The 21822-nt window shown below is 45.1% G+C and overlaps 1 protein-coding gene across 4 annotated transcripts in view; it reads right to left on the bottom strand.

Moving 5' to 3' along the window:
- Window positions 1-20318, bottom strand: part of GALNT14 (polypeptide N-acetylgalactosaminyltransferase 14) — a 186479-nt gene extending 166161 nt beyond the window's left edge. Inside the window, exon 1 of one of the 4 annotated variants that reach the window (XM_019735395.3) lies at window positions 19622-20318. In XM_019735395.3, coding sequence (XP_019590954.3) covers window positions 19622-19750 — 129 coding nt within the window. In that variant the 5' untranslated portion in view covers window positions 19751-20318. Of the gene's footprint in view, window positions 1-19390; window positions 19552-19621 lie in introns of those variants that run through there. The other 3 variants (XM_019735396.3, XM_088796228.1, XM_074331852.2) reach the window with 3 other exon arrangements.
- Between the last annotated feature and the right edge of the window lie 1504 nt (window positions 20319-21822).

The following is a 21822-nucleotide window of genomic DNA, read 5'->3' as shown; positions in this document are numbered from 1 at the left end:
GTGAGTCAGGTGAGCCCTAAGTGCTTTTTGCCCTTTAATATAAAGTGCAATGATGGAGGGGAATAAATACTCAATTACAACTTTTTTTCAGACAAAGGTCCTTCTCTGATTTTAGTCACTTTTTCTATGCAAGATGACAAAATCTGCAAATTTTCTATGACCATAGCATGTCAATGAAGGAAATTTTTCTATGCAAATTTTCAATTTGGTCCTTTTACTACATATATTTTGCTTCTTTCTCATATCACATTTACCTTTTCATTTTTTAAATAGGCCACCAGAAGTCCCATTGCCAACAGGATAATCCCACAGACAGCTGTTACCTCCAACCACTGGCCTAGGTACCTTCCCTCTCTGAAGCTCCGTGTACTTGCTGCTATTTTCTTCTTTGTATCCCTCCTTGTTCCACAGAGGACCTGAGCTCCCATTTCAGTTACCAATTCTGTAAAAGTTGCCCCTGTCCTTTGGAGAAGGCCAATGGTCACACCCCTGCCCATTCAGCAGAGTGCCCTCCACGAGAGCAATAAGGTGGCACCAGGGCACAGGAAAGCAAACACACCACTGTAGCTTTCTTACTTTGAGCACCATCTGAGCAAGTCCTGGACAGAAACCAATGCTTTTCAAAACACTATCCTACCTGAGTCAGACCTCAGATCAGCTCATAAAGACATGCCACAGGCATTTATTGTTTGCAAATGGACCTGAGCTCCTTGTACAGGAGTCTTGTGAAAGGCCACAGCCTGAGGTGTGTTCCTAAATTCCAAAGATAAGGAGAAAATATCACAAGCCCCCAAACAAAAAGAATAAGTTATTTACAAAGGAAAGTAATTAGCCTTTAAGTATACCTGCCATCTGCAAAAATGGAATCTAGAAGACAGTAGAAAACCATCCACAGACTGCCAGATATCCAAGCGGGATGTTATTCACCTGTCCATTTGCAGAGTATTTGTGGACATACGAGGGTTCATAGAAAATATAACACACCTGAAACTACTGTAATATTACAAATCAACTATATAATTGAAATTTTTTTTAAAAAATTAAAAAAAAGAAAATATAACCCACATATCCCATCTGAGAAAAATACTCAGATCAAAAAAAAAAGAGAGAATGAATTCAAACAGAAATCTCAAGATGAGTGAGATGAAGAGAAAACAGTGGTGAGTGATGAAACTTGCAATTTGCACAGTTGACTCCAAATACATAGTATTAAAGTGCTGGAAACATGTAATGTAAGTGACACATAAGAATACTTCAAAAGAAGAGGCATTCAGCAAAGAAAAACTTCAAATTTAGTTCTAGAAGTGTTCAATTATCTTAGCAAAACCTACAAATTAGGAGTGGTAGAAGGTGGAGTAAGTCTTGTAAAGGCCCACCTGCTTTCAGTATGAGAAAGAATAAGGAAGTAAAAGTACTCCCAAAAGGCTCAGTTTCTTAGGTTGATAATGAATGGGTAAGTAAAACATCTTGGCAGGGAAAAATCACTGATATCTTGTTATTTACAGAAATACCCATTTAAATGTCTTGAAAAGGAAGGTAACAGTCAGTGTTGATGTTACAGTAAGATGTCCAAATTTCAAAAAGAAAGAGGAGGTAAATTAGTAATTGGCCAAACCATTGAAAATAATAAAAAGGAGAAAGATAAAAATGAAGGAAATAAATAGTAATATATCAATTATTTCACTAATTATGATATGCTGAATATATAAAATACAAAAATCATCAGGTTGGATACAAAAACAAAAATAGATATTCAAGACAGTCAGGGCTACTATTGGAAAAGTCAATAAAACCAAGTAATTTCAGAGCTGAGTTTTATGTGGCCATTAAAGAACAGATATGCCAAAGTTATTTGAACTGTTCCTATATGTTAAAAAAAAAAGAAACCCAAATCTCCCAAATTCATTCATTCTTCCTATTACAGTAGCAGTATATACTGTTAAATCTAATCTCTGATAGAATACGAAAAAAAAAAACTCCTATAAATCAATCTAATTTATGAATATAGATGTTAAAATTCCAAACAAATGACAACAAACAAAATACGGCAGGAAAATAAATTATAACTGAATAGGGTTTATTCTAGGAATGTAAGTTTGGTTCAAAATAAGAAAATCAAAATAATACACTATATCAATAAAAAAGAAAAACTATATAATTCAATCAAAATATGATAATCCAAAATTATTTCTAATAAAAACATGAAGTAAAACAGGAAAAGGAAACTACTAAAATATGATAAATAACATTTCATAAAAGTTAGCATTAAATAGTGAAACACTACAGCCATTTTCATGAAAATAAGAGTCCTGTATTGCCATGGTATTTCATTTTGAACTTTTTTATGAATATGAGAAAACAAGATAATCAAGACAAATATTCAAAAAGGAGAGATAAATTTAACTCATTTTGTTAATGATATGATTTTGTACCTAGTAAATCCAATGGACTAATTAAGACGTAACCACTGGATTTAATTAAGAAAATCTAGTAAAAAGTATGATATTGGCATAGGAAGAAATAGGTCAACAGAATACAATGGAGCTTCCAGAACTAAAACCCAACATTTATGAGCAACAAATATATTAGAAAGTTGGTATTTCAGTTAGTGGAGGAAAAGATGGTTTACTTAATTAATGATATTGACACAGATAAATTAAATCCCTACCTCAAACTAGACATAAAAATAAAATCCAGATAGTCTTAAGATTTAAAAGTGTTTTTTTTTTAAAGTCATATAGAAGAGGAAATTTAGGATGTTGTATATACAACCTAGGGGTTAAGAAGATCTTTTTAATAAGACAGAACACTTATTAGCTATTTTTAAAAAGAAATCTTTAACTATACAAAAACAAGCAAAAAAATTGCATGGCAATATATACCATAAACAAAGTCGACAGTACAACAATTAATTAGAGAAAAATCTACAATACATATGACCAATAAAGAGCTACCTATAACATACAAAGATCTCTTATAATTGACAATAAAAAGATAAACAGCCCAGTGGGGGGGGGGGGGAAATGGGCAGAAGCTATGAATAGACACTTCACAGAATAGCAAATCCTTTAAGGGCAATAAACATATGAGAACATACTCAACCTCGAGGGTAGTCAGAGGAATATAAAATCACACTAGCATTCCATTGTATACTCTAGATTGACAAAATGAAAATGACACTTACACTAAAGGGGATACTGGGGAAAGAGTACTCTCACTCTTCGCTAATGGAAATGTGGATTACTACACTGTTTTAAAAGCAATCTTTATCATATATGTTTGACTCCCTTTGACTCAGAACTCCCACTCCTCAAAATCTATCCTATAGAAGTAAAAGCATCAACATGTAAGAATGTGTGTACATAGATACTTAATGCAGTACTACGTGCTGCGATAAGAGACAAGGTGGATACTGATCAAAAGGAAATGGTTGAATACAATACGTCACATCCTTACTGTAGAATATTATGCAGTCGTTAAAAATAATGGGCTAGCTGACCTGAGGATTTCCAGGATCGTGATTAAATGAAGAGTAAGACGTGATATATATAGAATATGATCAATCTCCCTCTCTTCTTTGTAATAATAACCAAAACAGATCTGTAAATATTTATATATGTTTATGTATTGATTACAGGGTCCACAGAGAAAGATATGTAAGTTTACATATCCAGGTTGTTATGTTGCCTAACTAAAAGTGGAGGGAGAGCTGAGCGGAGGGAGGTAGGGAAAAGATAACCCTAAATCAATCAATCAATCAATCAATCAATCAATCAATCAATCAATCAGCAGCAATGAGAAATATAACACAAACAATACCCATTTATGTAAATCACCTATTTTGATGTTCTAAGATTTTTTCAATATATACCTTGTTTTAAACAAAATAGGATTCTACGATGGACACAATTTTGAATCCCACTTTTTTTTTTAACTTATTTTGTTTTAAATTTCTCCGGGAGTATATTTCCATGTCCACTGTGTTAGGCCCTTTCCTAGTCTAACTACACATCTGCTACACCCCTCAACTACTACACATCTCAGTTAACAGTGGCAGGTCGTCAGCCTTGGGGCTACCTGATATATATATAAGAAGGGAGTCTTCCAAGCCCTTATCCTGAGTCAGCCTCCCGATAACAGCAGCTGGAATGTCTTCACATTTAAATTCTTCCAACTAACGTGCGTGAACTCAGGCTCCCTGGACCCCGATGCCCAGCACATCCCTCAGAGGACATGACTAGGTGACTTCTGGCCATGGCCTTGCCTAGCCCTCACTCAAGGGAATGTAGACAGGCAAGATGACTTTTCCATAGGGCATTTCTCTAAGAGCAGCCAGATGAATTAAAGATGAAAATAGGTGGTCAAGAAAAAGCAAGCATTAACCTTAGTGAGAAAGAGAGAACATACACCGCAACTCATTGAGGCCAGAGGGGTAAGAGAAAGGGAATGCCAAGTTCAAATTTCACTGAATTGTCTCTTTAAGAAAGCAACTGGCATACTCTGAGCCGTTAAAACCCTTAAACCCAAAACATTTATTCAACAATGTCCCCAGTGAGAAGACTACAGTATTCTGAACTGGGGAGATCTGTTCACTTTCAGACACACTCACATCTTAGAACAAAAATAAGCAAGTGGCTTTATTTTCAGACTCTCCCACAATCTGGCCCGCGCCTGGTTTCCACTGACCTCTTAGCACTCTTGCTGAGTCCTGCCACCTCCCTCACCCCTGCCGCCCACATCAGCTCCCTTTCCTGAAACTCCTACAGACTTTGCTCTTATTCCACAGGAAGATATCCTAGATTTACGACTGGCCTGGATTGTGTTGGTCATGTCCCCTCAACTGCATCAACATGCTATAGGGGTGGTAGGATAATGTACTGGGATATCCGTCTGTATTTGTTCTCACTGCATCCTACCCACTCACTCTCATCCAGGCCCTGCCCCAACCCCTAACCTCAGTACATAACCAGGACTGATGTGCTCGTTTCCAGGGAGGTAGTATGCAAAACCCAGTGGTATACTAGAAAGAATACACAGCCCCGAGGGTGATGGGAAAAGGCAATTCCTCCAGCTGGAAAGATAATGGAGGCAGCAGGTCCTGAGAGTGGTGGGTGCTCCAGGGGGTAGCAGGGTCCCAGAGGTATTTCTCTGTGGTACCTCCAGGGAGGTGGGCACAGGGGCTCCCAGCGTCACAAGGAACCCACTAGCCTGGGAGCAGCAGAATGATGAGGGCTTAGTCAATGATGTTTCAGCTATGACCACATGCCCAGAAGATTCGAGGCTCTTCCCCTGTCCCCCCACATTGAGGAAGCCTACTGGATCCTTGTGAAGCTCTAAGAAGAGGAATCCCCACCCCAATCCAGGGGCATGGGAGCTTAGAACAGAAAGGAATTCGATAAACAGGGAGATGTGGCACCAACTGTAGATACCTGTTTGTGAAGTACAATCCACACTAGCTTTTTGTGAGGAAGTTATCTGTCATCGACTGCAGCACTTCTCAAACTTTAATTGCACAGGAACCACCTTGTTAAGGTGCGGATTTTGGATCAGTCGGTGTGGAGTGGCCAGAGTGTCAGCATTTCTAACAAACTTCTAGGTGGTGCCAATACCCCTCGCCCAGGAACTGTGAGAGGCAAAGGTCTAGGGAAGTAGTTAGCAAACATTGTCTACAAAGGGCCAGCTAAAATTTTGGCTTTATAGGCCAGCTAGTCCCCACCACAACTATCCAACTCTGCCACTGTAGTGTAAAAGCAGCCACAGACAGTACATCAAGAATGAGCTCGACTGTGTTCTCATAAAACGTTATTTATGGACACTGAAATCTGAATTTCATATAATTCTCATGTGTCACAAAATATTTTTCTTTCTAGTTTTTTTCCAACCATTAAAAAATGTAAAACACCATTCTTAGCCCACAGGCCATATACATACACAGCAGGAAGGGGGTCTGGATTTGGCCTATGTGTGTACCCTGCTGGCCTAAGGTGCCCAAAACAGTACAGAACCCACAATAGGCCTTCCTGACTAATTAAATTAAAGGCAGTTGCTCAGTCAGCCTATTTTCTATCCTGAAGTTGGTTTTCCTTTCCCATTATCCTTCTACTAGCGCTACGCTTTTCAAACACCAGACACTTTGGGGACAAGTGGATTCCAGCAAATGTACTTCCTCAAAAGTCAGTAAAATGATTTTAAAAGACCACCCTAAATCCTTCTTCTTCTAATAAGAGTCCCTGTGGAATAACAAGCTGTTTTACTGAAACAGGATGAGATTAAACTTCAACCACAGTTTTCTGAGCTAACAGAAGAGTGACATGATCAGAGGAAGAAACTCAACCTTGCAGAACAGCTCCTAAGAAATTCAACAGCAATCAGTCTCAAACTTCTATCCCATGAACCCACGTAAAGATTCCCTCCATCCCCTCAGCCTCACATTCCACTATGACTCAAAAGAGAAAAAAGACTTCTATCCATCTTCAGTCCCTTTCACCATTAAACAGCCATCCGAGCGACACAGTTTCATCTTTCTAAGAATAGAGCAATACATCTTAAAGTCCAAGAGGGAAACAGAGTTCTAGAGACAGAAGTGGCCAGGCGCCAGCAGAAAGCCACTGCCCCACGCTCCACTACTCCTGCAGAATTCACCCTGGGCAAGGAGGGCATACCCTGCACAGAGCTTTCCACATGGCAATGCCCATATCAGATTGCTGGATGAACTAATAAGCTTGACCCAGCAGCCAGGTATAGGGGAATTTGCCCACTCTATCTCCCCACACTGGGTAGGCACTCAAAGGGAGAAACTCCTTCAAGGAGCTCACCATCTTTCTCTCTTGCCAATGACTACCCCCTCCCCTACCCCATGGCACCAGCATGGACTCCAGCATCAAACGGACCAGTTTTAGTTCCACCACTAATTAGCTCAACACACTTGGGCAAATTATTGGACATTTATGAGCCTCAGGTACCGCATTGGTAAAATAAGGATCATCCAGAGATAATATTCATCAGACAACATTTTGACAACCTGTATGGCTTTTAATCAGAAAGGTGTCAGCCTGAAACACCCAGTACGACTATCCTGGCAAGCACTAGCTAAATCTCAGCCTGCCTGCCTCGAAGGGTGGTTATAAAGAACGACTGACTTAACACACTTAAAGTACCTAGCACTTATCCCAAAAGGCAGTCACACGCCCCTCTCCTTTCTACACAGACTCCTGGTATATAATGGTGGCTACAAACACGTTGCATTGCTAGCACTTCCTTGCAGGATACCTGACAGTCACTTGTACCACTTATCAAAGGCATGGTCAGAGGTGCCCTCTGGCTCCTGCTAGAGCTGTCTTCTCTCTCCAGACAACCCAGGGAGCGCCCACGAGCTCATCTAGATGGTCCTACCCACAGAACTAACTCATGGTCACACTGGGCAGGAAGACAGCTGGACTCACACTGCTGGGGACCCATAATCAACCTACTTGTAGGAAGATGATCGACCTGGTGAGAAAGGAGGGGAGGTACAGACACCTGAAGCGCTGAAGTCCCCATCCCATCCTCCTTGAATCCAGGATACGGACCTAACCACAAAGCGCTACCAAAAAAAAAAAAGCAACCAGGTCATTTCCTTGGCAATTAACTCCAGCACCGATTTCCCCAGGAAAACCCTAAGTTCCCTTATCCTTAACAAAGACTGTGTCCCTGGGAAAGACCTGGATGCTGCTCTGGAATTGTCCTTCTTCCCTAAGAAGCCCTAACACAGTTCACATAGGCCTGCCATGTGGCGCTCAATACATGTCAGCTCTCTCAACCCCTTTTGAGACTGGAAGGAAACAAGAAAAAGTCCTGATTACAACTCAGTAAACAAATATGCTTAGTATGACTGCAGAAAATGCGCAAGTCGTAGCACAGAAAAAGAAGAAAATTGCACATTATACAAAGGAATATGCATTAAAAAGTAGAAAATACCATAAACGCAGCATATTTATGGCTAATAGCAGGTATTTGTTTTGGGTGCTAATAATCTAATTAGCAGTCAATCCAATGCTGCCTTTATCATCAGCTGATCCATAATTACTGCTCCATGCTGAGTATTTTCCTGGCACATGATAGCTTTCAACTCCTCAGCGCAAACAACCAAATAATTGGTGCTATTATACTAGATACAAGACTATTCCTCTCCGAAGGGTAACGTGGGGAGGGAGTGCTTACTATCTACTATAATAGCCTTTGCATTTCTGCATCTGTTGATTGATTCCTCACCGTCCCCTTTAATCAGTCTTGAAGTGTGTGAGCCTAAAGCACCTTAACACTTCCCAGAATATGATACCATGGAGACTTGCTTTTTGAAAGTTTAACCCGAGACCAGATACACTCCTAGTCATCCGTAGGAGGGAAGTATTCATAAGGGATGTCAAATAGTGTTGACAGCCCAATATATTTCTCTTTGAAAATGCTGTAAAGTTTCCTCTTTGGCGATTGTTTAAGTGACTTGTCCTGGAAGAGATAGCTTCTGGTATAAAACTATTGCCTTCAACAGCTTCTCATCTAAACAAGCGTATGCAATTCTGGGAATCAGGCCTATAAAGCCTGGTTGTTCAGGGGAAATACATTCAAATCATCACTTTCAAGAGACCAGATTCAGTGTGACTGTGAGGGGAGAGGAGGACGCGTGGGGTGAACAGGGTGAAGTGGAGACGGTGACTCTGGAGCCAGACATATCTGGTGTGGAATCCGGCTCCTCTGCACATGAGTGGCATGACCGCGGGAGTGAAGTCACTTAACTTCCCTGGGCCTTCATATTCCTCACCTGAAAAGTGAAGTAAATAATGCCTGCTGCCCAGGGTCGTTATGAAGAATAGATGACTGACATATAAATGAAGCCCCTGGCACTAGGGACTCAGATTTTAAGTACTCTTTTTTCTTTTCCCAGCTTCAAAAAAAATAGAAGCTGGTTTTCTACGAGCCAGTAGCTTGTGCCCTATAATTCCATTCTCTGCAATGAAGCCTCCACCTCTTACCTATAAACATAGGTAGATTTCAGCCCAGATGCACTATAGGGCAGCTATACCAGCCGAAGTCCTACTCATGGTTCCCAGTGTCCTGACAGCCCCCCCACTGCCCCCCCCCATTTTCCCATGATCCAGCAACTAATAGATTAACACCCAGCACCATACTTGTACTTTGGTTGGCTGATGCCTGTACCACACCAGTTGTAAAATGTCTCCCTGTTTATAAAAGGAAGTAAGATTTGGGACATTAGAAAGACATATCAAGACCTTTCTCCAAAGTTTCTCTTATTCAGGAAACAAACCAGTGGCTATAAAAGAATGAAAACTGCAACACTCTAACCCCAAACGAGGTGCTAAACCCTGGAGTCACAAGCCACACTCAGTTCACATATGTTTCTTTTTGAAATTTTTATTAAAGTGTCATATACGAACAGGAAAGAGCATGCCTTCATTGAATGTTCACGAAGCCAGCACACCCAAGTAACCAGCACCCAGATTAAGGAACTGCACAGTCCCAGTTCCCCCAAAATGTCCCCCTGCCCCTTTCTAGTCACTAACCCCAACCAGAGATCACCATGAAACTCACTTCCAACACCACAGCTTAGTTTTGTCTGTTCTCATTCGTTACATAAATGGACTCCCACAGCCCTCAGGCCAAATCTGGCCTGCCACCTGTTTTAGCACACCCTGCAAACTAAGAATGAATTTTACATTTATAAATATTTGAAAATAATACCAAAAGAAGACTATTTCATGAGACATGAAAAATATATGAAATTCAAATTTCAGTGCCCATAAATAAAGCTTTATTGAAACACAGCCGCTGTCATTCATTTGCATGTTGTCTTTCACTCTACAACAGCAGAGTTGAGTATCTACAGAAACTGTATAACCTAAAAACGCCAAAATACTTACTATCTGGCCATTTACAGAAAAAGTGTGCCGACTCCAATTTGAGCGAATGACATTCACTGAAACACATCTGCATTTCTGTCGGGTTTATAGCTAGGGGTGAATTGCAGGGTCATAGGTGTATATATGTATGTTCAGCTTTAGCAGACACTGCCAAGAAGTTTTCCCAAAAATATGCTCAGTTTAAGAGAAAAGCTAAAACCTGGAGCAGAAACCATAATTCACTCAACAGTAAACAGGAAGGTTTACAAGGAGTTCTGATCCAGAATCAAGCATATGATTAGAAAACCATCAGGGCCTCTGAATGGAGGGAAAACATCAGAGTTATCGAGGTTTCTATTTCTTTCGTTCTTACTTCAAGCACACTCTTTAAAGTTCCCTTTACTGTGGCCATGCTCAGAAGAAGTGATCAGAAGTGAAAAAGTCACGTTTCTGCTGGGGATCTGCCAGGAGAGACTAACTGTCATTCCCACCCTATAACAAAAGCAACACCAGGAGCCCTCCAGTAGTCTACCTGAATTGCAGGCAAAATATCCAGGAAGACATTAGCAGCCTCCTGATTTTATGTTTTTGTAGGTTTAAACATATACATGAGCAGCAACTATATTACTCACACACAATCTCCAAAGTAGCTATAAAGCGGCTGAGCCCTGCACTTGACAGAGCCAGCAGTCCCTCTGCACAGAATGAAATGAATTGAGTAGTCATCAATGGGCCTTCAAGGCTCAACAGCAAGAACCAGGCACAGCGCCCTCTGTCGTCGAGATGGGAGGATCTCAGGTGATGCTGTGTGTCTTCTAAAGGCACTTCCCTGGAGTCATTCCCCTACCACACCTGCCTTGCATTTCAAATAGGCTGCACTAGGTTCTTTCAAATGACATTTTTCCTCTTAGAGGAGACTTGCTTCTGATTCTTCAAGGACCACATTCATCACGAAAGGGATTCCAATCAACAGTTTCTGCGTTAACTGCACAATCCTGTTGACTTCTGAGTTGAGCAGCCTCGTGAATGACAGCAGAGCCTTATTTCCTGCTGTCAAACCCTACCAGCCAGGCGGGATGTACCGTGTTTCCCCCCAAAATAAGATCTAACCAGAAAATAAGCCCTGGCATGATTTTTCAGGATGACATCCCTTGAACATAAGCCCTAATGCGCCTTTTGGAGCAAAAATTAATATAAGACCCGGTCTTATTTTCGGGGAAACACGGTACCTGGCCAGCTAGGGCTCACCACATAAGGACAGAGCCAGTGCCGACTATGGGACGAAGGGGTTGGGAGAGCGTGTCTCCACTTTTCCTGCGACCCTGCGTCAGCCACTCAAGCCTAGCACCTTCCCACAGCAGAAGGCAGTGTCCTGTGGAGCATTTCTCCACGGCCTGCAGGTGGTTTCAAGTTGGCCTATCCTGGAAGAACACTGAAAGTCCTCCTGACCCCCCAACGGCCCTCTAGAAGCAGGCTCTACATTTCCCTTAATCCACTCCCTCAGTTCCCTTCTGTGTGAAGAAAAGCAATGCTGGTGTAAAATCACAGGTAAGAATCATTTCTCAGCAAGAGCACTAGATTTCTGTCCTTATGAAAATATATGTGTAATATATACATAGATAAAATAGGTTTCACTTCCCCTGGCAAAGGAAGCTACACAGAAACTGAGCGTGGCCAAAATGTAATACCATCAGCACATGCTTTATAGCCAAGAGTGAGTTCAAGGCCAGTTGGTTAGGGGAGCTTGCCAGTCTCCTCCCCTTATCACTTCCACTTCATCACATTCCAGAAAACGAGAATAATAATAGCATCCACCTCACAGGGTTGCAGGAAGGATCAAATAAGGCATTTGTAAAGAAAAAACGCTTTGTAAACTGTAAAACATCACACAAAGTGGTGGATGAGAGACACTACCTCTCCCCTTCCTGTTCCTAACTCACCTTTAATCAGTCATGTTTTTCGGCGTGTTCTTCCTTTGATGAAGACCACAAGGACCGTAGTCAATTCAGCACCCAGCTGGCGGCCATCAACTGCCCCTCTATTAACGGCCAATTATCTGGGTGGCTTAATTAATCCATGGACCACGTGGTCTGATCTCCCCAAGATCCTAGAAAACAATGAGCCTGAAATATAGGCACCAGCTAATTTTTCAATGGCCATCAAGGAATTTGGCATCCATTATGTCTGCATGTTGCAGCTGCAAGTGCTAGGCGCATAAATATTGATTAGATGAGTTTCTGTGGCTGGTGGGGGTGGGGGGGGATGAATGATTAGAATGTTCTCAGAGGAATAAGAGAAGCCACATAAATCTTCAGCCCGGACCATAGGGAAGGAAATCTTCACTGCTAAACCTTAGTGAGAACAAAGAAAAGGCATCGTTGCCTCTTTGGTGAGGGCCGGTCAAGATGGGGTGGTCATACCAGTACTAGAGCTGTTTCCCACTCTCTCCTCCTCTGGAATGAAATGTAAATTGGGTTTAGGTTTAAACAAGGGGATCATGAGAAAGCAGGAAGCTGTGGGGTGGTGTTCCCTTCTTCCTGGCATTCAAATCCAAAGGCGGACATGTATGTCACTCTCCCCTGCAGTTCCTTGAAAGATCTTGGTAGTGCTTACAGTTAAGAAGACAAGTGACATGAGGAGAATTTAATTGTTTTTTTAAGTGCCTCATCTTTTCTCCCAGAAATGTTATGCAGAAGAGACTTTGTACTTGAAAATTGGCGTGGCCCTGGAGGCAGTGGGTCAAAGGGCTCCTTAATGCCTACAATAAGGGCTCCTGCTGATCTAAAGGCATCTGAGCTCATGGTGGCCCAGAACGGCTCCAGGTGGCTTAGACAGACTACCTTCCTTCTTTAGAAAGAACTGCCTTTGGCAGGCTGCTCCTGGCCTTGGTGGAAGCCAGCAGGGTAAGCTCCTGTTCCTCCAGACTTCTTCTGGAGCTCCTGACCAACGGCCCTAGACCCTACTAGGTTGTCAAGAGATGTGAATAAGAGAAGAATGTAGTGAAGAAAGGAAGGTAGTGAAGGAAAGAAAAGCAGGAGGAAAGACGACTCCTTAGGTGGCACATAAATTCCTCACACCATAGAGATCTCTTCCTCTCTCTCCCTATCAGCTTCCTAGTTTTCATTAGGTCCTGTGATGGCAGCAGCTGCTGCCAAATGCAAAGACTGCTGCCCCAGAAGGTCGTATCAGGCCATTTATTCTGAAATACCAAAATACCAGAGCCAGCAAATTTCAGTAGCTTCTGCAGAATTCCCCAGGGTATCAGTGTACGTGTGTGTGTGTGTGTGTGTGTGTGTGTGTGTGTGTGTAAGTATCCCAAAGGGATTCTTAATCAGTTCAACATCTGAGGACTCAGAGATTGATTTATTTTTTGGTTAATTTAGCGTTTCTGGTAAAATAATTAAAAGTAATAGACACAGAGTATCTGTGGTATAATTATTTATAGCCATGAGGTCTCACTTCAGAGTTATTCACAAGTAACCCGAAACGACTCAGCTTGCTGGCAAAGCAAGTGGGAGACAGGCAGTGCTGTAGCACGCTGCTTCCATTTCACAGTTGAGGAGACCGAGCCCAGAAGAGACGATCTGCATTATCCCTGGCACTGCCAATGCCAGACACAGACGCCCGGGCTACCACCTGTATATAAAAAAAAGAAACCCAGAAGGTGAAAGCACCCTTGATTAGGGCATGATGAGAGTCACCAGGAGAGGGTCAGGCTCTCTACCTCTTGACTAGTGAACAGTGTGCGTCTCTGAGGTCCATAGGAGGAGGAAGGCTGACCACCCAGCTCCGGGTCACTGCATGCAAGTGAGAAGAGTCCGCAGCCAGCTGTGGAGGGCGCAGGGCATGGCGGGACTCACTTCCTCAAACAGATGGCAGGTCTATAATGCTGGTCTCTGGGGTGGAATGTGCAAAAGCCATGGCAGGGTTCACAGACTCTCCCCTAAGAGAGGAGCTGGGAATTTGTCCCTGCTTTCTAATTCAGATTCTCCTCCAAAAAAAATCCATGGGGGACTTGGAGATGCTCTGGAAGAGTGACAAAACTGTAAACATTAGAAACTAAGCAAGGGCACAGCGACACATTTCTTCAAAATGTGTTCCTGGCTGTCTGCTAATGGATAAGACTGAGAAATTTAAGATGGGAGAGGTGTGGGAATGGATACAGGCAAAAGAAGGTAGATGAGATGGTATGTGAACCAGGCTGTGTAGAAATCCTGGGCCTTAGGCATCAGCCAACACAGTCTCATTGGTCCCTGTTCAGTTTATAAATGACCTCTGATGAGTGGAAATTAACACTTTTAAATGATACAAACAGAGGAGCAACCTGGGAAAGAGGTAGTCCCTAGGCAGGCTAGGGAGGCTTGTGACAGGAACATTCATTCTCTTTCTTTCCTGGTTTTGCCCCTTTGTCTTCTCTGATTTGAGGGGTATCGTTCTGTGCCTCCAGAAACATTTGAGACAGGGGTTCCTGGTCTTTGTTTCCAAAAACACCAGGCCACTTAGGGGAACAAGGGTTTAGGGAGAGAGAGAAAAAGCTCCCTAGCCTGACTCAAAGAGACTGCCCTAAAATAGATCCATGGGTTCCTGGGACAGGGACCTGGGGACAGGGCCTCCCACAGGGACCTGGGGGAGAGTCCTGGCTGGGGAAGTGATCTGGGACATGGGGACAACCCAGGGTTGCCAAAAGTGGCCCAGGGAGGAGAAATTCCCACCAACTTGACAGGATTGGAAAGTCAGGGGGGAGGAGGGTAAGCTCAAAGTTGTTTAAAAAAAAAAAAAAAACTGTTGATATCTAGAAAGCAAAGACATGCTATTTCTTGAATATCTGAGGTTCCAACCTGCTACTTTCATATTTCCCAGACTTTCATAGCAGCTGCTGCTGGGCCACCAGGCAACCATCCCCCACCCCACCCCCCACTCTCCACCTGCTCCAGGAACCTGCTAGAGGGGAAAACAGCACAGCGCCCAGCTCAGACACCAGCACACACAGGAGCCAATGAAAGGATAAACACTCTTCTGATAATGGGCTACTTCTGATCATGCCGGAGTCAAAATTCCCTGGACAGAGTCCAAAATGCATGCACTAAGCATCAGCAGATTAATAGGGTCTCTCTCTAAAATTCATGATTTTTTTTAATGGGAGAAATTATCTACTAAATGCGGAATAAAATAACAGTGTCACATACTTAAGGCTTTTGTGGCGTGCAAATATTACCGAAAGACAAGCTCTTTTCTAATGGTGTTTGCTATATTTCTAGTACAACACAAATATGGTTACATGGGCCCAAGGCGCTTTGTTCAAAGTCTTTACATTTCCAATACTTTCCTCAAAAAGTACCCTAAGGCCTCAAATTCTTTTGCTTTTCCTAAACCCTAAGCTCCAGGACTAAATTTAGTTTCTAGAAAATAAGAGACAAATTTGCTGGGTTTGGGGGTTTTTGTTGTTGTTGTTGTTGCTGCTGCTGCTGTTGTTTTGTTTTAGTTCTGTCATTTATTGTATAATTCTCCAAATGGCAAACAAATTACAGAGGAGAGAATAAACGAAAACATTTTTCAGGTAGTTTTTAGTGGCATCATATTTATCGTCAAAATACAGTTCGAATTAAGACATCAAATTTGTTAACATGATTTTCAATTAGGAATTACAGCTTTGCTGAATTTGGGGATAAGGACCCATGTAAAAGAGTAGAATCAACATGAAAAAGTCAAACTTAAAGAAATCCTCACTTGTGCTATTAATAGAACCAGCCCTTCTTCAAATTAAGAAAAAAACAAAAAACTCATTTCCTTCAACCAAGAGGGCTGTGTGCCTGTTCCGTATCACTTGGATCGTGACTGGGCGTAGGTTTTATTTTATTCTCAGTCCCACTTTGGAGATCCCATTACAAGGTGAATAAGGATGTTTCCTAACACTGCGAGGAAAGGAGAACGGGGCCTGGGAGCCCAGAACTGGAACCTGTAGCAGACCCCAGTGAAGGTAATTTGCTGCATGGGATTTAAGAGCTGGGAGGTCCCCAGCCCAGAAGCCCTGGCCACAGCCCTCTGCTCTCCAATTCCCTCCACCACTCTCAACTTCTCTAAGTATTTTTAAGGGAAGGGAGCCCACCGCTTTTGCTTTGGAAAATAAGTTGACCCCTCCACCACAGTGACAAGAGGTCTAGGCAGGATGAAAACTTCCCTGAGGCTTCAACATGTCTGAGGCAAGAGCTCTCTGCAAGACTATACATGGTCATTTTCTAGAAAAACGTAGGATACTGAACTCACTCGAAAACTGAGATTTTTCCCTACAACAGACAAATGTCCCAGGAAATGTCCAAATTCCAACTGTTGAAGGAACAATCTCTGCCCTGGCAAATGATTTCTAAACCAAAGGTGCTGCAACTGCCCACAGCCATTGGGTGCAACCTCACGTGGGACCCTCCCCATCAGGATGCACTCTGTCCAGCCAGAGAAGCCTCCTGTGCGCCAGATGGCCTCCTCCAAGGGCAGAGCGGGATTTCCCTCTACGGTGGTTCCCCCACAAATCATACCAACTCCCCTGGAGCTCTCCAAAGGTAAGTGTCTAGGGATGAGCCATGGGCAAATGGGTTGGGAGCACATGCTGTAAACATCCCTAAACTTACCCCATCACCCACAAGTGCAGACCTGGGTAGTCCACGCAGCACAGTGGCAGGGAAGGAGCACGTGGCTGGTCAGTTCCCAGAATGATCCCATTCCATTCTTGTCCTAATGCTGCCACTTAATAACAGCCTTGTCCTCATGGGCCAACTGTGGAACTTCACTCAATCTTATCTGCGTAAAAGTATTGTCTGTCTTACGTGGTGGTTGTAGAGATTAAATGAGCTAATAGATGTGAAATAGTTTGTGAATTTGAAAAGCGTTATACAAGTGCTAGTGTTACTTCACATGAATGCACACTCTCACACAAGCGTGGTCCACCAGGAATTCAAGAAGAATGAAATCATTCAGGCATATTTACATGGGGCCAACAACAACAACAAAAATCAACAGACTTGGTATTCTTTACCAAGCTCCCAAATGCCATCCATGAATAGGCTGCTTCAGACTTACATGGAATACTTGTAAAGATACTGATTCTGGGACCTTCTCCCAAACCTATAGAATCATAATCTCTGCAATAAACCCCAAAACATGTATGTAACCCAGCTCTCCAGGTGATTCTGACATGCAGTCAGGTTTGGGAACCAACTCTACTTCTTCAGACAGGACGTGCAAATGTCCTATACTACAGAATGGTCATGTGAATAAAATTGTTCTGGTGCTAAGATGGACTCTCTCTTTGTCTCTCCACCTCTCTTGTCAGATACAGATACACTAAGATACAGAGGGGTACTCATCCACCAGACACAAACACATCCACGAATACACACACAACACATACACGTAGATGCACAGTCATACATATAAGTGCAAAATAGGAAGGAAAAATATACTAACAAAAAAGAAGAGCAGCTAATAATAAAAGGTGCAAGATTTTAAAAGTCTATGGAGTTCGTGGTTATATAGAATACAGAAAAAGGGGGGGAGACAAAAAAATAAAACATTAAGACAAAGAGCAAGGCGTCAAAACTAGAAGCCCCCTGTTCTGTGATCACACAGCACAATGTCTGGACTTCGGATATTAGACCCCTCCCAACAGCCCACCCCACTACTTGTTTGTAATTCTGCCTCAGCCAAGAACTTGTGCAAGTGTACTCATCACGGCAGCCCCTGAAGCTAGCAGAGTCTGTCATACAGCTGTGTTCATTCCATAAATGTGTGTTCAGCGCACACCAGGATGAGAAGAGGGAGGTAAGGAAGAAGCACGAAGTGCACAGAGAAGGAAACATCTCTTGTCCCAGATCCCTGATGGAAATCAAGAATAAGTAAGCCTCAGGTAATGAGGTTCAAGGCCAAACAGAGAGAGTCTGTGTCCCCACAGGAGTCATTAACTGCATCACCAAGAACAGAACTATCCAGGGAAAAAGAAGAAAAGCTCTCCAGACCCATGGGCAGGTCTGAGGTGAGTGAGAAAATTGATCCTGTGCCACAAAGGCTGTCTGAGGTCACCAGTCTGACCTCTTCACTCCCCTGCTTAGTACCCCCAAGGCCTCCTAGTACCCACAAGGCACTACCGAACGTGACACTAATACACCTCTGCAGCCTCATGCCTGACGTCTGCTACCTGCTTTACAGTCCAGTTATGCCAAACTCACACAACGTGCTGTGTCATTCCTCTGAGCCTGTTTGGTGCAGTTAACCTCTACCTGGAATGCCTTCCCTGCCTCCTGGCAAACCTACTGCTCATCCTTCTCAGTTTTTTAAGTCATCCTCCACCAGGAAGTCCCCAGGCTCCCATGACACACGTGCAATGAGACCCATTTGGCCCTCAGCACACTATAAGGTCCTGCTCCATTGATGAGCAAATCCCCCTCCCCAGAGAAACTTCCGCATTTCTGTACCCATAGCACCTAGCACAGTGTCTGCCACATGGGTGACCATAAAAAAACTGCTTGTGGAACTTAACTGAGTCAGGATTCCAAAATGTACATGCCAGAAGATTTAGTTACAAGGGGCTCTGAGAGGTACCTGGATATAGTGGAAAGATTCTGAAGATCCAAAGTCTGAGTTCAAATCAGTAGCGTGACCTAAAGCAAGGTACGTAATTAAGACTGAACCTGTTTCCTAACCTATGAAATAAGGATAATACCACCCAACTCACATAACTACTTACGACCATGCACCCACTATGTTATCTGGCACATCTTCCCCCTACCCCACCCCCACCCCCACCCCCGTTTCCAGGATTCTGCTGTGGACCTTAAACTGCCCCAAGGGCTTTTTCGCAGTCTAGACCCAGTTCATAAACGTTCCTGGCTGGTCAGGAAACCCGGAGGCCTCCTTCTGTGTCCCATTGCGAGGTCTGTGGAAAAGGAGACTGAGGAATGCGGGCTCTGAATTAGCGTTACTAGTAAGCCTGTAAGGAGAACCTTCTGACTCTGCTCTGAGGAACCAACTGGGCAGAAGTTGGAAAAGCCACTTGGATTCTCATTTCCCCAACTCCCCACCAATACCAAGGCGTCTGTTTTCAGACTCTTTAGTGGTGTTCAGGTCACAATTTCCAATGCAGTTGAAGGGCTCGGGACAATTATAAAGCAGGGGTGGCGACAGGCCAGATGGGGGAGGCTGTAGGGCGCTCGCCAGAGGCAGACACACGCGGCACACCCCGGAGCCTCGGGCCTCCCGTGGTCGGGCCTGGCAGCTGCGGGATGGAAGGAGGTCAGGGCAGCCGCCAGACTTCTAGCGGGCTCCTGCACCGGTGGGCCCTGCCATCAGACCCAAACACCCACGACTCTCTCGAAGAGTCCACAGACCGCCACCCTCTGTTTGGCTCGCCGCAGCGCCCCCTCCGCCCCGGGACCGCGGCGCGCTGCCCAAGTTGAGAGTCCCGCTCTGCCCGCGAGCGTGCGCCCACACCCACACCCACTCCCACTTACCCACACTGCGGATCCGGAGATGCCCCCGAGCTTTTTTAAATCCAGAAATATCACACTGTCGCCGCATCCGGCGCCCGGTTACCTGCTCGCAGCACCCAGACCCCCCGCCCTGGCTTCCCGAGAGCCTGCAACCACCGCGCGCGAGCTGCGCGCCCTCCTGCAAACCGCTGCCCCACGCCCGGCGCGTTGCCAAACCCGGTACCCCTCCCGGCGCGTCGCCAAACCCCGTACCTTGGGGGTCTGCACTTCAGGTCCCGTCGACACCTCCAAGTTCTTCTTGGTTACCCAGAAGAACAGCAGCACAGTGATCCAAAACACCCCGAAGATCGGCAGCACCAGGCGGCGAGACAAGCGCCGCATGGTCCTCTTTGACTTCTCCTCTCCACGGAGCTACGCCCCTAGGGCACCCCCTGGCGGTCAGGGTCGGCGGGGCAGGAGTCCGGGAGATCCGCTTGCTCCGGGGAGTGCTAGCCCGGGATCGCGGTGCTGGAGCGTCAAGATCTTTCAAGGCGCCCCGCCCGCTTCGAAGAGAAGCGAGCAGGGGTCCGGGCGCGGGGCGCCCCGAGGCGCAGCAGGAAAAGGCCGAGGGGCAGCCAAGCTGGATGCCCGCTTAAGCTGGAGAAGCGAGGTGGCTGCCTAGATGCTCCCCGCGCCGCCGCCACCTCGCCCGCAGCCGCTGCGAGGGAAACTGACTCGAGCTGCGAGGAGGGAGGAATCCGAGTCTGTGCCCGGCACCCCGGGAGGAACACGAGGGAGGAAGGGGAGGAGGGAGCGAAGGGGGAGGGTAGACACGACAGACAGGCCGACTCTGAGGGAGCCCCAGCGGGAACTAGGGGTCTGAGAGGGGGTGCTACCGCCGCCCTCCGACCAAGGCGCACGGTGCTGTTCTGGGTCCCCCTGCGCCGAGCCCTGGGCGCAGCTCTGGGGCCATCCTGGGTTGGGGCGGGGCGGGGAGGGAACGGTGCGTCCGCAAGGTAGCCACCGCCATCTGCTTGTTGGGACCCAAGGGGCAGCCCGCGCCTGGAGGGGCTGTGCCAGGGAGGACTTTATCGCTCACGGCGGGGGCTGCACGTGGCGCTCACACCCGGTACCGCCCTCCATGCGCCTGCCCCACCCCCCTCAGCTTCCGGGGAGCCGACACTGGGAGCGTGGGAAGTTGGAGATGCCCCTTGCAGTTCAGTGCCAAGGCTGAATTCAGCCAACTCCCTAGGGTATTTGCCTGCATAGGTGTCTGGCAACTTTTTCTACTTAATGGAACATTGAGCTGGTCAAAATTTAACTTTCAAGAAATTCTTTTAAAAATTAAGGCGCCCTTATCTCCCTTAAGGGTTTTCTCTCCCTATACTTACACATCAGGGCTCTTTGCTTGCAACAAAGGGAGGGGATCCAAAGTTGGGACAACCACATGGGGTTCTTGGAATGTGACCCTGGACAGGGGAATACTGGGTGCAGAGGGTTATCTTTCAAAAGGCCCTCCCCTTAGTCTTGCAGATTAAAACTACTTGTGTCTAGAGGCAGAGCAAATTCTGAATTGGATTTCCATGTAGGCCTCAGCTAGGTTGGAACAATTGTGCTTTAACTGACTAGGGGCTCCTGACCTGACCTGGCTCAGTTGTGTGAATCTTGGGTAGCAGGTTTACCTTCCCCCAGCCTTAGATTCCTCATCTGTAAATGGGAACAATAATACGCGTACCTCCTGTGGTGAGTGGATAGTTTTTAAAGCTGAAAGTGAGGTGCTGGTGTTATCTGATCATTTGACAGCTCAAAGAGGGGAAGAAAAAAACCTGCTCTGCCTGGGAACAGTGGCTGCCAGAACTGTGCCATTTGAATATCTGCAGCCTTAGTTAGAGGGCTGCTTATCTCATCAAGTAGCTTGGGGGACGTGAGGATGATGTACCTACTACTGTAGCTACCATCCTCTCTGCCTCTCCCCACAGAGCTCAGCATTGGGGAAGCCCTCATACATTGTGGAAAGTGGAGCTCCAGAATTCATTCTCTAGTGAGACAGAGCCCTTAAGAAGTGGAGTCAGAAATGGAGGAATCTGGTGAAAGCCACTGTGTTTGGTACCTTGTCTTTCAGCCACAGGGCAGCCCTGCCTCACGCCCCCAAAGAGTTCTTGGCCAGGCTGTAGATAAGACATTTTGGGTTGGAAACAGAGGTGGAACTCAAACAGCCCAGACACACTGAGCACACTTGCCAGTCTGTCTCAAGATTCAGCTGATTTCTCAGACCACCACATAGAATCCTGGGGGTGATCCAGGATTCACCCTCATTAATACTCTGTACTCTGAAAGGTTGGGGTAGACTCTCCAGCCATCACTTTGGCCAGACAAAAGACCAAGTAGGTCACCATCATGGGGGTGGGAAGCAAGAGAACCCATTCCTACAGCATCTTGAGCTGCCTGGATCTGTTCCAGGAGCCTCAGCCTGC

This window comes from Rhinolophus sinicus, chromosome 2, assembly GCF_057876585.1.
Source record: "Rhinolophus sinicus isolate RSI-liver-muscle chromosome 2, RSI-T2T, whole genome shotgun sequence".
Taxonomy (NCBI): Eukaryota; Metazoa; Chordata; class Mammalia; order Chiroptera; family Rhinolophidae; genus Rhinolophus; species Rhinolophus sinicus.
This window is presented reverse-complemented; position numbering and strand designations above follow the sequence as displayed.